This window comes from Urocampus carinirostris, chromosome 15, assembly GCF_059441175.1.
Source record: "Urocampus carinirostris isolate Australia breed hairy pipefish chromosome 15, RoL_Ucar_1.0, whole genome shotgun sequence".
Classification (NCBI taxonomy): domain Eukaryota; kingdom Metazoa; phylum Chordata; class Actinopteri; order Syngnathiformes; family Syngnathidae; genus Urocampus; species Urocampus carinirostris.
Genome location: NC_142363.1, coordinates 9390346 through 9407332, shown reverse-complemented (window position 1 = coordinate 9407332; position 16987 = coordinate 9390346). Strand labels below are relative to the sequence as shown.

The window sequence follows — 16987 nt, the reverse complement described above, 5'->3', positions numbered from 1 at the left end:
ACTGGGCGACAGTAGCTCAGGATGTAGAGCGGTCGTCCTCAGATCAAAGAGGTCGTAGATTTAGTTCCTGGCTCTTCAGAGTTAAATGTTAAGTGTCCTTGGGCAAGAGACTGAACCACTAATTACCCTCGATATGCAGGTAAGTTCCTTACATGGCTGACCCTGGTATCAGTGTGTGAATGTGAGCATAAATGGGTAAAAACGTAAAGTGTGTTGTAAAGCTTAAGATTAATGTACGATCGCAGTTTTTTTGCTGGATATGCGATCATCCAGAAATCAAGCGCTCGGTGCTACGACCACTAGGGAGTGTTTAGTTAGCCTCGGACTGCTATGCCAACAAGACCCAGCAGCCTACAAAGCAGCGAAGCAGAGTGGCAAGAGAGCGGTGTGACCGGAGGAGGAAGCGAGGTTGTCGGGCAGGGCTAACCGCTAGGCTAAAGGCTATACCCTTCAAAACGCCTCTCCCACACATTTTCCTCTCCAATGTTCGCTCTCTGGACAATAAACTGGACCATTTACAACTGGAACTAACATCGAACCGCGAGATGACGAACTGCTGCGCTATCATTCTGACGAAGACATGGTTAAACTTATCTATCCCGGGTGACGCTCAAGGAAACTGTGCTGGTCAGATGTATCGACATTTCGTTCTGTATACACGTGTACACGAATGACAATAAAGTAAATCTGAATCTGAATCTGAAAAGCTCTCTTGATGTCTTCAGTGACTGGTAAAGCGCTAAATAAATACACCCCATTTACCATTCATATTCCTAAATAATATTGATTGTTTTAAATGTGTCCCAGCTGTAATTGCAGGAAAAGTTTTAAAGCCATTATTGAGGGTTGGATTGATTCAGACATAGCACTACTAAAAGCCTAGGTGTGTACTACACCGCTCGCAACTGTATTTAAGTTATGTGTTAAAAGCCCAATGTTGAGAATCTGATCAGTGATGTCCCACAAACAGAGAGTCTTATTAACTGGAACCGAAAACTTACAAAGAGAGTGAAACCATGCTTTAAATTACTTGGCTGATGTATTGGACCACTTTGCTGAATCATAGTAAAAAAAATACCCCCAGGATAGAGGATGTAAATGTAAATGGTCTGCATTTATATTGCACTTTTCAAGCCAATGAAAACCTCCCAAAGCACTTTACAATGTGCTTCACACTTTTCAATTTTAAACACTAACTAACCAAAAGCAGCGTCAGCCATGGAAGGCAACTGCCTACTATCAGAGGCATTAGGGATACAGTGTCTTGCCCAAGGACACGGAGGAGCCGGCTCCTCCGTGTCCTTGGGAATCAACCTGCGACCTCTTCATCCCAAGACGAGCGTTTTACCTCCTGACTCAATGCCGCTCAATATTAGGATAACTATGGTGCCCCCTCACCCCCAAATGCAAGTAGAAGTTCAGAGGCCTGTCGTACGTACGTATTCCCTTCAGGGAGCCACTCTCCGCAGACCTGTGACCAGAAGACTTGCAGCTTTATCACCAAACATAAAAGAAAGTCATGTTTACCCAGGGAAACTCTGGCTGGCACAGCTCGACGGTCAATCCAAAAGGAAACCCATGATAGCATGACCATTAATGTGGCAGGAAAATATGTCTGGAGCAGAAAGAAGAAGATGTGACGTCTCAGCGTGAAGTTGATGTAGAGGCGATTGTACCAGCCTGAAAGATAGCATGTTCACAGCTCAGTTTACACAAATGATTGAACAACACAGTTAAATATTCTCTATTAGTTGGAATCAGGGGTGTCAAACTCATTTTAGCTCAGGGGCCACACGGTAGAAGAAAAACTGCCAACAAAAAGTTTATGGATGCGTGGTAAAGTGGGTGATTAGGTGTTGGCCCTGACGCAAACCGGGTATTGAGCGCCATTCAATTAAGCCCACGGGACAAGAAAACATGACTTCCACATACAATGATATATACTTTATTTCATATTTTTAAGATAATCTGCAGACATGATGTATGAGGCCTAAAAGTAACTCTAAAACAGGGAACAGGGCTGGGGGACCTTATACTACAGTGGTAACATAATAGCGTAAGCTAATTACACCACACGAGACACAGCAAACAAATAGGTGAAAACCGGGACCACCACCAGGGAAACCGCTGCCGCTCCAAAGCCCTCAGTACCTGTTAAACACGAAAAAAAAGTTTAAACACGAATTAGTGCTCACTTCTGTAATGGTATCAGTCACAATAAATGTCAGAAGGAATAAGACTAACATTAACATAAACCAACTTGAACAGGAATAAATTCAAACAAAATCTGCACTCCGTTAAAAAGTCGCCAGCCACTCGGGCAAATATGTTACAGCCGAGAGGAGTTCAATCCAAAACTGCAGAAACAGCCAGCCCAAAACAAAGTACCTGAGTGTAGTGAATACAAATCAAAACCAAACTAGAAGAATCAATTGCTGGACACAGCTAGAGGGGAATTCTCCCAACACCGACAGCGCTAATGTCCTGAGGTAAGGTGATTGTTAGCATTCCCGATGAAAGCGAAAGGACATTTGATTCTCACCGCGTGTTCTCTTTCGGGACCAGACCAAGTATTCAGACTTTGAAAAAATAGAGCTGGCGAAAGGCAATTCAATTGAGGACATTTATTACAAAGTTTCAAAATAATTATACAGTCAGAGTACACTCAAGACCAGTCGATGGGAAGCGCCCTCCCACCCAGATGGCCAGGAGTGCGCTTCCCCCAAAAGGCATGCAAGAATGTTTCTCTCTGTTTTGTAGGAAAAAGGCGTTGATTACACAAAACGGAAAACGAGACTCTAACAGGCTCTCCTGTTAACTTACATTACAAGAGCCCTTTGTTAAATCTAGTCGCAGCTGTATTTTGAAGGTTGTATGATAAGAAGACTACAAGATTTATTACTGCACATTGCTAGGAAAGTTTTGATATGAAATGATGCAGCAAGTAAATACTTTACTAAGATATGTAGATAAATATGTGCATTTACAGCAACTAAATGAATAATGTGATTATCAAAGTACTGATGTGATGATTAGACAATAAATTCATTATAGTTAGAAAACTCCAGTTATTGTAACAACATACTCCGTAACCTATTTTAATAATCAAAAAACACCCAACAGCAGCTAAATGTGACAAGGCAGTTGTTTCCGCACCTCACTGGAGGAATGCGTGCAGCACACTTCACAGGGACAGCATGTTGTTAAAGCAAGACACTTATCCGTGTCACGTCAAGAGGCGCCAACCACTCGCATGGACTCTACGAAGGAGGAATCAGGAGTATAAGAGGGGAAGGGGTGACCAGGAGTACTTACATGATCATTAATTACTGTTAATTGCCAATGGCACTGACTCTCAAAGTTTGGTGTTAAATCTCAGCCACATCCACCCCCAGGTTTTGCATCGCAGCCCCGACGATGAATTTTATAAACCGGCCCCAGCGCCAAATTCTAAAACTGGCCATCTGGGCCCTGGAAACTGGCTGTGCTAAGATGGCTGCAGGATTGGGAAGATGGTGAATATTAGAATGGTGGCCAGTCGTGGCCAGGCTGCTTGAAGGATGACACAGGAGAGACTGGTAGAACAGACCTACCCAGACCCGGCACAGAGGTTTCAGGAAACAAAAGCCACGTGTCATCATCAAGAGAGTCACTTTCAATCTGCTCTGAACCATCAGGAATGGGGAATGTCACGGAAGGAGCTTGAGGTTCAGTCCTAAGGACAGCCTTCAGCATGTTCCGATGCACTGTTTGCGTCTGATGTAAATTATATATTGGAACAACAACCTATAGTTACTCGGACAAACATTCAACATTTTGTGTAGAACGCGGTTAAGTGTCACAGTAGGAGACATTTCACGGGGGGAAATTTATGCTTTTTGGGCTAGAAAGATCACATATCATCTTAAAGTCACATAAAGGGCTAGAACTATGCATTAGAGGGTTATATTAATGATTTCATTGTTGAAAAGGTAGATGAAATGATCAACTTCAGGCAAAAATGTACAGGTCCCAATAGTATCAGGATCAGCATTGTTCTTGCACTGCAGGGTAAAAAAAATTCAACTAATTCAACTAATTAACCTAACTAGACGTGACTTGTAAACAGACTGTTATTGCTGCCAGCTGTTATTAATCTAAACCTAGTTTAAAGCGCTGTGTTAGCTTTGCAAAAAAAAAAAATATCACTCACGTATAATTACCAAAATACAAAAAACTAGCACATAACAGCCACTGAACTCCCAGTAAACAAAGCGACATTATGTAGAACGCAACCAAGAGCTAACGTTAGCTAATTTCAGCTGAACGTTACAGATGTTAACGTCATAAAAAACTTTATATTTCTCTCTAGCAAAGTTACAATATGTTGCCTCAAATATGTTGACTTACCTGACAACAGATGTAGACATCCTTTTTTACTTTATCCACGTTGAGTAGGTGTTGTGGACGACCACATAGCTTTATCCAAAGCAGAGACTTGTCTGGTTTCAAATGTGGCTTTATAAAGGGCAAAAAATATACACTATCGCATACCTCGTATTAGATTTGCATGTACCCCATGTACACCGTTTGACCATTTGCTTTTGAGTGCGGGGCTTAGCCATCAGTCAATTGGGTTATCAGGATCAGCCTTGTATTTTTTCAGGAGAGTGATTGTTGTTGCTAATGTCATTGCACTTTTTTCATTGCACTATTGTTTTAATGCACTTACAAAAGGCCATAATCCTTATAAATATTTGTCTGTTCATTCTATGATATTTTAAAGCTTATTTTTCTCTTTTGAAAATTTTATTCCATGTTAATGCTGTTATTAATTACAATAGGGACAATTCAAATTAACAAGGTCACGACACAAAGTTACGTTTGTGGCTTGAGCCAAAATGAGGGCAAAATCTGTTGAAGTCTGTATTTGCATTTAGAAAAAGAGTATGCATGTAGGTTGTTAAACTCATTTGACCTGGGGGGGCACATGATATAAAAAACTTTTGTTGGGACGTACAGGAGGATTAACGAGACAGAGAGAGAGAGAGAGAGAGAGAGAGAGAGAGAGAGAGAGAGAGAGAGACAGAGAGAGAGATAGGGAGAGAGAGAGAGAGAGAGAGAGAGAGAGAGAGAGAGAGAGAGAGAGAGAGAGAGAGAGAGAGAGAGGAACAGTGACACAGAGAGAAAGAAGAGAGAAATACAGCCACAGTTCTAAGGTGAGTGGCTTTCCTTGGCTTTAAATACAACAAGTGGACATATTTAAAACTGATGCTGTTTTTTCTTCTGCGCTTCTCTCAGCATCATTCAATCTGTTGGCAGGCCTTAACCAGCCCGCTGTCTGCATGTTTGACACCCCGGATTTAAGGGATCAAACCTTTCGACATACCAGTGCTGCTGTAGAAGGCCAAGCGAGATGTGGTGTGGAATTTCTGGATGAGAAACTGTGACAACGATATACGATCATCTGTACTCAAGGACTCATCGCCGCTTTTCCAGTAAAGCATCAAATCTTCATCAGTGTATGCATCTGGAAAATATAGATACTGTTTTAGATCAATAATAGAACAAAATTGGAGAGAGAATGCAGCTTCGTCTCACACCAACTGTGGTTTGAAACCACGCTCCAATGGTACCATTGATTAGTACTGTTCTGTTGGCATTGGCATACAGTTGTTCAATGGTCTGTCAGGTAGTTGTAGAGTTTGGAGCAGTATTTTGTCCATCTATTCATGATCTCTTTTTCTTCCGTTAGCTTATTCACTGCTTCATCCTGAATGGTGCTGACTTTTGCCCATTTTACTTGTGTGACGTCTTTAATCTTTTGATCTTTTTGATTTTTACCATATGAAGCCAAAAGACAAAATTGATACATAGTGTTTCAGCTAAGTCTTAGTTTGCAAGCTCTCAAGATTGCACAATCCAAGAAATATGAGGGCTTCACCGCCTCCACCGGTTGGCGTTATCCACGTTTGCTTCATTCTTTTTTGAGGAAATTTTAAAGCATTTCTAGGGGATTGGCTTCTATGCCAGTACACATATTAATTTGTAACTAGATTGTTATTTTTAGAGTAACGTACAACTTTGTGGTGTCAGTAATCTGGGGCTGCGGGTTGGCGGTAGGTAAGTGAGTTACTTTTTTAAAAAAGTAACTAGCAAATGCACGGAGCCTCCGCTTGGAAAATGCTCGTCTACTTATTATTCCAAGACCCAAGAAGAAATTTGCAGGCTCAAAAGCGTTCTCCATCTGGGCCCTGGTGTGGTGGAATGCTCTGCCTCTGGAGATAAGATCTGCAATCTCAGTGGAATTTTTGAATCTAGACTGAAAAGGCACTTCTATTCTATAGCGTATGATTGAAGCACCCTCATACTTTTCCTCATACTGTCCTTTCCAGCTGCCTGGCTCGTGGTGATATGAGGGAGAAGGACATATCGAGATAAGTCAACGGACCAGCGCCTGGACCTGAAGCATGTCAAAATCTGCATGATGAGCCTTAATGTTCACTATCTCTGTATATTGTTACTATTGTTACTAAATCTATTGCTGCCTGGTCATCCTGTAAAGGGGGTTAACACTTGTGATGCCCCTTTTCAAGGTTTCTTATTTTACTTATGTTGAGGTTTTGAGTTTTCCCCTTGCCTTGTCTGCATGTCAGTTTCAAAGGGGATGGTGTAATTGTAACCTGTGCTGTCCTTTTAGAAATTTGGTGATCAAGGGCTATACAAATAAATGTGACTTGACCTAACTAATTACTGTTTTTCAGTAACCTGCCCGACACTACCTTTGACTACAATTACCGGACTCTGTCATCCTTTTAATTAGGAGAACTTGCACAATTGGTGCTTGACTAAATACTTTTCCCCACTGAATAATAATGAGTTATGTTGAACTCACAGCTTTCCAACTCCAAAGAACACGTCTGAGAATCCAGTGGAAATCGGCTGAAGTCCATGTTACAAGCTGCAGTGACCGTGACTCTGAAAACACAACATAGACACATAAGTCCGTCAGTAAAACTCAACACTGGGAGACATAAATACATAATCTTGGATTTCAAATAAGTTTGAGTCAAACACATTTGTTGTTGTTGCCTTTTGCCCCTCATGGCTCACCTATAGTGATGGATGGGCAGCTTTATCCATCATTTATACAGTTTGAGAGTTAACCAGGCTTCGTACGTTTATTAATTTGACTTTGATAAAAAGTCTGTGTGTATTTTCTGTATGATAAGTTTGGATAATGTTTTTTATGTTGTTGTGATCAAATTAAATAATGTGAAGTTTTCAGGTAGATATTCCCCCATATCTCAGGACAATATGTGAGAAATAGTCGATTAAGTGAACAGTCAATAATATATATAGAGCTTTTTGGTTTACGAGTTTTTGGTCACACCATATATTTTGGCAATTATATTTTGGAAGATCTTTACTTGAGCTTTAGAACTTTTTTAATTAAAGCCCCAATGGACTGTTTGCCCTCCTGCCCTCTGGGAGTCCCTACGGGAGCCTACGAACTAGAACCACCATGTTCAAAAACAGCTTTGTTCCCACAGCTGCCTTCCTGCTTAACTCTGCCTACCTCTGCCCCAGGCCTTCCTTCCGTCCGTTGGTTAAATTCAGAGTTAGTTGGTTTCCATTAAAACATGTTTGGAACTTGGACAATTATAGGTTTACAGTCTTTTATAAAATACCTAAATCCTTATCCAGTACACATATAGGATATTTGTGTTGTTAGCAAACAATATTATTCTAAAATACTTTGATGCTGAGCATTTTTCATTAAAAGATAATGAAAACAGTTTTGGTCCCAACACAGATACTCTGGTTACCAGCCATCTCATCTCATCTCATCTCATTAGCTGCACCGGTTATCCTCAGTAGGGTCGCGGGGGTGCTGGAGCTCATCCCAGCAATCATCGGGCAGTGGGCAGGAGACACCCTGAACTGGTTGCCAGCCAATCGCAGGGCACAAAGGGACAGACAACTCACTCGGTCATTCACACCTAGGGACAATTTGGACCGGCCAATTCACCTGAAATGCATGTTTTTGGAATGTAGAAGGAAACCGTAGTGCCCGAAGGAAACCCAAGCAAGCACGGGGAGAACATACAAACTCCGCACAGGAAGTCTGGAGCTGGATTTGAACCCACGCAGGAGGTTCCCATGACTTGAACTGTGCCGCACATGCCATATATAATCATTTTTCTTTTTGATACCGATGTCGCAAAGTTTGTTAGGAAGTTTTGCGAACTGCTTCAAAACAACTGTGTTGCTCTTTTTTATTAACAGGGTCCCAATTTTTAAAGTTCCTTGTGTAATGTTTTCATAAATCCCCTGTGTACATTAGTCTTAAATATCTTCCGTGTGTGTCAATTAAAACATCATGAGCGGCTAACAAGGTACATGAACTCACTAAAATTGTTGTATAGTGATATTCAGATCAATGTCTGATTAAAATTTTTTCATCTGTTCTCTTTGTAAAAAAATAAAAGCTGATGTGGTGCTACAAAAGGTGAAACATGAATATTGAACTCATCTTAATAGATTTATCAATCAATCATTTGTTCAAATAAATAAATTACCCCAATAATCGATACAACGTTTTTGGATCAGATTAGGGGTGTTCAAACCTTTCAGAAAGCGGGCCATATTTGGTAACTGTAAAAGTGTGATGGCCGACTTTTCAGCCTGGCATTCTTTAAACATCCATCCATCCATCCATTATCTGCACCGCTTATCCTCATTAGGGTCACGGGGTTGCTGAAGCCCATCTCAGCTAATTTTGGGCAGTGGGCAGGGGACACCCTGAACTGGTTGCCAGCTAACCTTTGAACAGTTTTCAATGAATTCATGCTTGGTCAAAGGTTTGGAGTGCTTGGCGATCAGCTTCGTGACCTTGAAGCTCGCTTTTGTAGCATTTTCATTTGACTCGCAGGGTCTCATGAAAATGCCAGTAAAACAGCTTCCAGTTGCTTCACCTTTTCACGGTGTTCAATTCCAGTTAGCTTTTTGTAGTCAGCATGTTTTGTCTAGCAGTGCCTCTTGATATCACTGTATATTCTGTGAAAACAGCCACAGTCTCGTGGCAAATTAGACAGAAACAGTTGTTTTAGATTTCTGTCAAAAATACTCAAATTTCTACTTGTTCTAGAAGCGGCAGCCCGCACAGTCAACTTTCCTTTTTTTCATTTACAGTCGCCATGTCATAAGTGAGGTGGGCCAAAAATTTTCGCAGAACACCAAAAGCAATGTGACCAAAAGGTTACTGTTATCATCTGGTAAAATGGTGATTTTTAAAAAAATTCGTACAAATGTATCAAACTGCGGTCAACATTACTGGCGGGTCGCATATTATTCATTTTATGACAGAAGTCGCGGGCCAGTAAGAATGTGATCACGGGCTGTAACTGGTCCCCAGTCCAGACTTTTGTCATGCCTGGATCAGATTAAATATTTTTCAAGGTTCCCTTTCAAGACCTCAAATTCCACTAAAACAAATTCAGTAATTTCTTGTTTTTCGTGAGAGTTGCATTCCAAAAAGCTCCTGCTATAGTCCAAACCAGTGACGTAAAAAACGATATTTATTTATGTACTTATTAAATAACAGACACAATTTACAGCCTCAAATCAAAAGACAGTACCTAATAAAGGTTTAATTTTACAAACGTTTACAAAAAACTTCCTTACTGTCAAATTATAAATTTAAAAAGAATCTTTTGATCTCGGGATACTATGTTTTTTACTTCGCATTGTATTTTGTCACCATGTCAGTAAACCAAAAGGTTCAAGAACCATATTGGAGTCCCCCCCCCAAAAAAAGTCTGCAACCGCAAAAAATCAAAAGCCTCATATAAGGCTTATAGAGAAGAAAACACCTCCTGTGTCCATCTATATTAATGGGAAAATCTTAAGAATGTGTTTTGTGTTCCTACAGCGACCCTATATTTGACTATTATCAAACACTTGAAAAAAAACCCAAAAGGTAAATGCGGCCCCAGAGCATGTTCAGTGGGTCGACAAGTCATTTTGTTTTTGCCCCGGCCTCCGGTGCTTTTGTGGGTCCGGAGTGTTTTGCTGACATGATGGCTTTTACAGAATATTTAAATTAATATTGCGCATAATTAATGTAGGTTAATCAAGCTCTTTTATGAACAACTCAGACCGCAACGATGCACAGGCAATTACAGGCAGAAAAGGGGCGGGCCAACTCATTAGCCAGTCAAAATGCACGACGATGTTAAGTAGCGAAATCGCAATAAGTAAACGGCGATACAGCAACGGTTTACTGTAAACGTAAGTACTTGTTTTGGATGATAGCTATTACAAACCTAAGACTATAAAGCACATGTCCATCGGGAAACACACGCAGCATGATGTTGTCAGTGGTCGTGTCATGGATGAACGATCTCTTGGAGTGGACAAAGAATACATCCGGGACCCAAATCTTTTTCACCAGACGGCCATCAAATGTCATGCTCTTATTGGTGCTGCTGGTGAATGACAGACGCTCATCTTTCCAATAGTGTCTCAGGTACAGTGTCATAGTGAAGTCCTGTATGAAGACAGTATAAAAGACAAACATACAGTAGTCAATACCCATTGCAAGAGTAAATAGTGTATTTATACAGACGTTACCCCGTTAAGACCTTACAGAGTTAAACAGTAGTGTGACAATTGGTTATAACGGCTTTATTCCCATCACTGATAATAATAATCTATATTGTTTGATGAGGGAATTTATGGATTACATTCCAACAATGTATAAAAATGATGAATGGAAGTAAAAATTTTGTGCATGATTTTACTGATTTTACCTTTTTTTTTTTTTACTAAAAACAAACAAAAAACAGATTGAATGTAGTAAAAAAAAATCACTGGCAGATTCACTGGAAAATATTATCAAGTCAAAGACCTTGCACATAATTTAGCTGTATGGAGAGAGAGAGAGAGAGAGAGCGACAGAGAGAGCGACAGAGAGAGCGACAGAGAGAGCGACAGAGAGAGAGAGAGAGAGAGAGAGAGAGAGAGAGAGAGAGAGAGAGAGAGAGAGAGAGAGAGAGAGAGAGAGAGAGAGAGGGCAGATGCCAGCGGATCCAGAGGAGCTTGATAGCAGTTTAACTGAGCGGATCCACCACTGGATGACGGCATGACTGCATTGGAGTCTGAGCCGACTAAATGAAAAAATTGGCGGTCTACATCATGTATGTAGCCAGGTGCCAATTACCATCAGGAAAGCTAGTTTTAGCAAGCGAGCACACAGAGACAAAACATAGGAGCGGGCGGATCAATGGATAGACAATCAAATGCCTCAACTACTACAAAATGCCATATCAAAAGCCAAAAATAGGCAAAAGGCCATCAAAACCGCCATTTTACTTGACACCTATAGGGGAGATATTTATTTAAAAAAATATTTACACACATATTGTTCGGAACCACAAATATTTTAGAAATTTTCTCAAGATCCGAAAATCATATGTTTTGAAAAATGCACTCGCAAGATTAAAAATCTCATCTATGAAACGTGGATATATGGGTGGATCAGAAAAATACAGGATTCACACTGGATTTCTTGTTTTAATGGATACTGGATGAATAAAAAAATGTCAATGAAATTCCTTAAAAAGTGATTGAATTTGACAATGAAAAAGGCATTCGACCCCTGTGTAATAATGGAAATACAAAGCGGGTCGTCAGATATTGTCCCAGGTCTATAACTGCGTTGTTTGATGTTGTGCCTTGCAGAAAAAGCAGCCTATAAGAGCCATTATTCACTAATGTTAAAGAGTGTGTTAACATAATCCTGTGTGTTTGTAAAGACAAACCTTAACAGAAAAACATGCGCCATCCACAATTCTAAAGTTTGGGTGATATCGTAGGGCAAGGCCCATGCAAACCACAGGTTATACAACAGGTATTTCAAAAGTGGTCTTAGGACTGGATATAGCTTTTTGCGGATCAAAGTAAGTAGACAGTGTTTAAAACGCTGTTGAATCCAGAGATTACTCACATTAATACATGCATTAAGGCTCATCTGAGTACTCTCAGTTGTAGTAATAAAACACTTGCACAAGTAAAGCAGAAAAACAACAGGGTGTTTGATATCTAGCAACTTGTTTCTAATTTGTTTTAAATATTAACTGTATGGTCTTCCCTTAAGGTGTACAAGGAGATTCAAAGATCACAACTGTTCAGCTCAAAAGACCCAACCTCAAACCAGAAACAATTCTAAGCCTGAGCCAAAACTCTGTTTTATCTTGATGCCTTGATAGGTTTTAGCAAAGTCCCTCCTGTCTCTCGCCCTGTGCCGTAAATACATCAGGATCGTCGTTTGCAGAATTTTGTGACTTTGACAAAAAATACCTGCTTGCACCTTATTTTGAAGCAATCATTTATTGAATAAGCGAAGGTCAAAATAGCCCTCAACAATCGTAAGTACCGTAATTGCAGGAGGGAGACAAGTTTAAAGTGGTATATTTTTTATATGGGACACAGGCTCTGGCCTTATTCTTATTTCATAAATTTGATCAAATCATCAAATATCACACAGTGAAATAAAATGTTCTGAAGAATAGGGTTTCTTTGGGAGAGAGGGTTTAGTGGTTTTGTTGAAATTTGTCACAAAATACATGGTGTGGCTCTTTCTCAAACTAAAACAAAAATATTTTTATTTCGGGGCTCTTTGTGTCAAAAACGTTCTTGACCCCTGCTCAAGCTTGTCGTTTAAGATGGTGATGACACTGTGACCTGCCTATTATTGCCTGAAGCTGAAGCTTTTGATTGACCTTTTCAACAATTCAACCATTAATATAACCCTCCAATGCATCGTATACCCTTTTGCCTACTTTGAGATCATAAGTAATTTTTCTGGGTCCAAAAGCATCAATTGCCTCCTGCGAAATGTCTCCTACCGTTGTCATAGCGCTCTTCTAAAAGACTTCCCGAAAACGTTCTCACATCAGTTGAGTTAGCTGGAGCCTGACAAGCCGGGACATGGCAGCCTAGCTGGCTTCTAAAAGGGCTATCTGGGACTGATCGGCGGAAAACCGGGAGGCTGGCTGACCAAAAGCCTCCAATAGGCAGCCAGGATAACCGAAAGCTAACAAAAAACAAAAAACTATCACGGCAATGAACCCAAACACAGCCGTAAATAAACCAACTGTGCAAGGCAGGATAGCCAAATGCTATATAGGAGAACCAGGACCCAAAATAAATGTTCCGTTCTAAAAATTGTACATAAAACAAAACAGTCATTTCGGTTAAAGTGTACGGGCCAGAAAAAAATCAGTCTGTCCACAGTATCAGGCTTAATTGCCGCTCTGTTAGAGTTCAAAATGTACCGACCTGCACGGAATACCCTCTCAGAGGGAAAGCTGTTTGCAGGGATACAGAGCCTTGCTAGCTTGCCTTTTTTTTTTGCTTATGGGCTCAACTTTTATTGGCCCGGTGCTTGATCAAAGCACTCGTTTGGTAATTATTTTTTATAATTATTTTTTTCAATTCTAGGTGGCGAGACCATTTTAAATGGTGGAATAAGTTTGTCCTGTTGCCTGTCTTGGTTGTGACATGGTGTCGACAAGTATGTAGTGCACTTCACCGCTCTTTTTTACTTTTTACTTTTTTTGGTCAAACTCTTAAGTAGCTAAAATACCTCCAAACAACAGAAGATGGGGGTCATCTATGACTCTTTCTGCATGCTCTGAGTCAGTAGGCTGGGTCTTATTCTTTGCCTCTTTACTTATTTTTACCATGTTGTAGTCCTTAAATTTTCACTCAGTGAGCCGCTTCACCGCTGAAGTTTGTGGTTTTATTGAATTAACGTTTTATTTTCTCCGGTGTTCAGGTGATGTAATTACAGTTTAAATTATTGACTTTTTTCATACGTTTTTATTATTTTGGGGCAAAAATTAAATGATGACATATATCTTTATTGTTTTATCGGCCAGGCCTACTTAAAAGAAGTGTGTTTTTCTAAAATTGGCAATTGTTTTTAATGGGTTTAAATGAGAATGGAAACTTGTTCCATTTCTGTAACACGTTTTTATTTCTCTCCTTTGAAAAAAGAATACTGTTGTTGTACAACATTGTAATTGGATGAAACTTAAACTTAGAACAGTTTTTTGTTATTATATAATTAGCCTGTCATTTATACAGGTCAGGTTTCTGGAAACCCCCAGGAAACTCCGCCCCATTTGTGGACAATGTAGATTTGGGAGCTTCAGTCATCTCTGGATCCTAGGATTTGATTTTTTGATAGCAAGTCACCCTTTTTGAGCATTGAACCCTACCACCCTTCACCACCAGTGATCACGTGGTAGTATTTTTTCTCTCTGAATTCTCTTGACTTGTCTAAACCAACTCGGAATTTTTTTCTTCTTAAAACAAACTCGACGGAATGGATCATCCCGTTCATCTTTTTTTTTTTCAGTCCCAATATTTGGTAAATAATGTTTTGTTGTAAATGTTTCAAAGTTTTTTTGCAATCATTTCATCTTGTTAATGTACAAACCCTGAAGTGGGTTACATTATCTTACCATGTCAACTTCTGAGATGCTGTCCAAACTCTCCACTTGGACATCGACTCCGACAGGGATAGCTGGACCTTAAAAATACAACACAATATAAGCTACATAAGACAACTATAAAGCACTTGAATTGTGGAATATAGAGGTCACACAACCTGTTAGGGATTGTCTAACTTGATGAGAATTACAAAGATGTGATTTAGGTGATTTATGTCTTATGTGAGGCGACACGACGGCTGAGTGTTTAGTCAAGTCAAGTCAAGTCACATTTATTTATATTGCCCATAATCACAAAAATGTCTCCAAGGACTGCACAGGATCACAATTACAAAATTGCACAATTACCTGATCCCAAACCCGCATGCAACTCAAAAACCTCAGCGTGAGGAAATAAGAGAAACCCTGAGAAAGGACCTCACACGTTGTAATCCCCCTTCCAGGATAGACTAGGTTGAATTACAATTAGCATGACTGTACACAGAATAGTAAACATTAGGTAAGATGTTGAAAATGTTCGTAAAAAGGATGACACCGACGCCCCCAGCCTATAAACTAGTCCAGAAAGTCTATGACGGCCACGTCGCAGCTTCCCATATCTGCCAGCTTGTAAATGCAGGGGTTGACATGCTTCAGGTCAGACGCTGGTCCGCTGCATCAGCATGTTAGCCCCATAGTTTGGGAGTTCAAAACTCAGCTACCGAGTTCTCTGTCTGGAGTTGTCTCCATGTCTGTGTTGTTTTCCTCCGGGCACTCTGGTTTCCTCGCACATTTCAAAAATATGCGTGGCAGGTTGATTGGCAGGTGCAAATTGTCCCTAGGTGTGAGTTGGCATATGTTTAGCTTTCTCTGTGTGGCCTGCAACTGGCTGGCAACCAGTTCAGGGTACCTGCCGTCCACTGCCTGAAGATGACTGGGATGGGCTCCAGTGATCTTAATCTTGGTAAGTGGTGCAAAAATGGAGGGATGGATGTTATATGTTAAGCCCACCCAAATCAGCCGCCATTACCGAGACCCCATTGGCGATCAGCCCCACTGGCATATCGTGCTCTCACCCAAAACACTACAGGCAGTTTTCTTAGATGGTTCAAGTTGTGTTGAACAAGTCTGGGATTGAGTCAACATATTTTTGAAACTTTTGTGTAAATGAAAGTTTTCTGCAGTCACATCTCTTCATTATAGCACAGGCAAAAGTACCTCAGAGGTAATGCATGCTAAAAAAATACAGCATTTCAATGCAAAAGACACTGTGGAAAAGTACTTTTGGAACAGCAACACTGGCACTTTTAATATAACTGATGGTTGCCACAGTAATGGACTTGTCTTGTTCCGCCTCTCCTTATACATTGGAAACTAGCTGACATCCAAAGGCAGATATAATCTTGACAATTATCAACTTATTCAGGGGTGGCCAAGCCAGTCTGACAGCAGCATGTCCTGCATGTTTCTCTGATCCGTTAAAGGTGATTCCAATCACTGGGATCATTATTGAAATCTCCTGCAAAGCTCCTGCAGCGCTGCTTCAAATCACAGTCCCTGTTCCACAAGGAAAGGAAATCTCTGACCCAGAGAAAGGGTGCCAGCTCCTTTGCCACCTTTGCAGGCCAACCCTTCTGGATAAACGTGCAGAGCTATACGAGCACAGGGTCCTGTGCAGAGGCCTTCTGGAGCTCCTACAGGGAGTCTTGTTTGGAGGGACTTGTGCAACATGAGGTTAAGCTCAGACTCTGAGCTGTTTGGGGCTGTGTCTGGCGCTGAGGTTCGCGGGACCCTGGACAAAATATCAGCCAAAACATTATCTCTGCCAAGTGTGAACACTGTCTTGGATTTGTAGAATTGTAGTCTCTCTGACAACCAGCACAGGCGCAGTAGTATGTGTCCTGACCCTGTTGTGGCCATGAGGGCTGTGAGTGCTTGGTGGTCAATCCAGAGTGTAAATTGCCGCTGGTCGAAGTACATATGTCATCACTCAGGTGAAACACAACAAACTCGAAGACCAGCAGAAAAGGCATTTCTCCCTGTTCAGACTGGGTTGCTGTGGGTGAGCACTTCAAACACGCTGGAGATGCGGTCCTCATGTGAAGCTGCTGTTGCAACGTGCACTACCACGTCATCCAGGTACATGACTACGCCAGACAAGGATGAGGGTCATGTTTTCTAGAAGCAGCTTGGGGCGAAGCTAAGTCTAAAAGGCATGTTGGAGTACCTAAAAAAGGCCCATGTGCATCACCCATGAAACCTAGCAGAGAGCTCTTCTGTAGTAGGGAGGGGATATTTGTGAGGTCTTACTGCTTTGTTCACCTGTCTGGGGTCGATGCAAATCATATGTCTGTATTCTAATGACATTCAAGATTTTTCTAAATTAGTGATTGTTAAACTTTGTCACTTGTAAACAATTTAAGGACAGTACAGTATATATACAGTACAGTATATATATATATATATATATATATATATATATATATATATATATATATATATATATA

At 40.7% G+C, this 16987-nt stretch overlaps 1 protein-coding gene across 2 annotated transcripts in view; it reads right to left on the bottom strand.

The window, feature by feature from the left end:
• The window catches only part of gabrr2a (gamma-aminobutyric acid type A receptor subunit rho2a), a 46632-nt gene that overhangs the window by 9162 nt on the left and 20483 nt on the right, over window positions 1-16987 (bottom strand). For both annotated transcript variants that reach the window (XM_088355195.1, XM_088355196.1), the window contains exons 3-7: window positions 14514-14581; window positions 10308-10531; window positions 6875-6957; window positions 5369-5509; window positions 1528-1680 (exon numbers count right to left, since the gene is read on the bottom strand). In XM_088355195.1, coding sequence (XP_088211321.1) covers window positions 1528-1680; window positions 5369-5509; window positions 6875-6957; window positions 10308-10531; window positions 14514-14581 — 669 coding nt within the window. The remainder of the gene's footprint in view (window positions 1-1527; window positions 1681-5368; window positions 5510-6874; window positions 6958-10307; window positions 10532-14513; window positions 14582-16987) is intronic.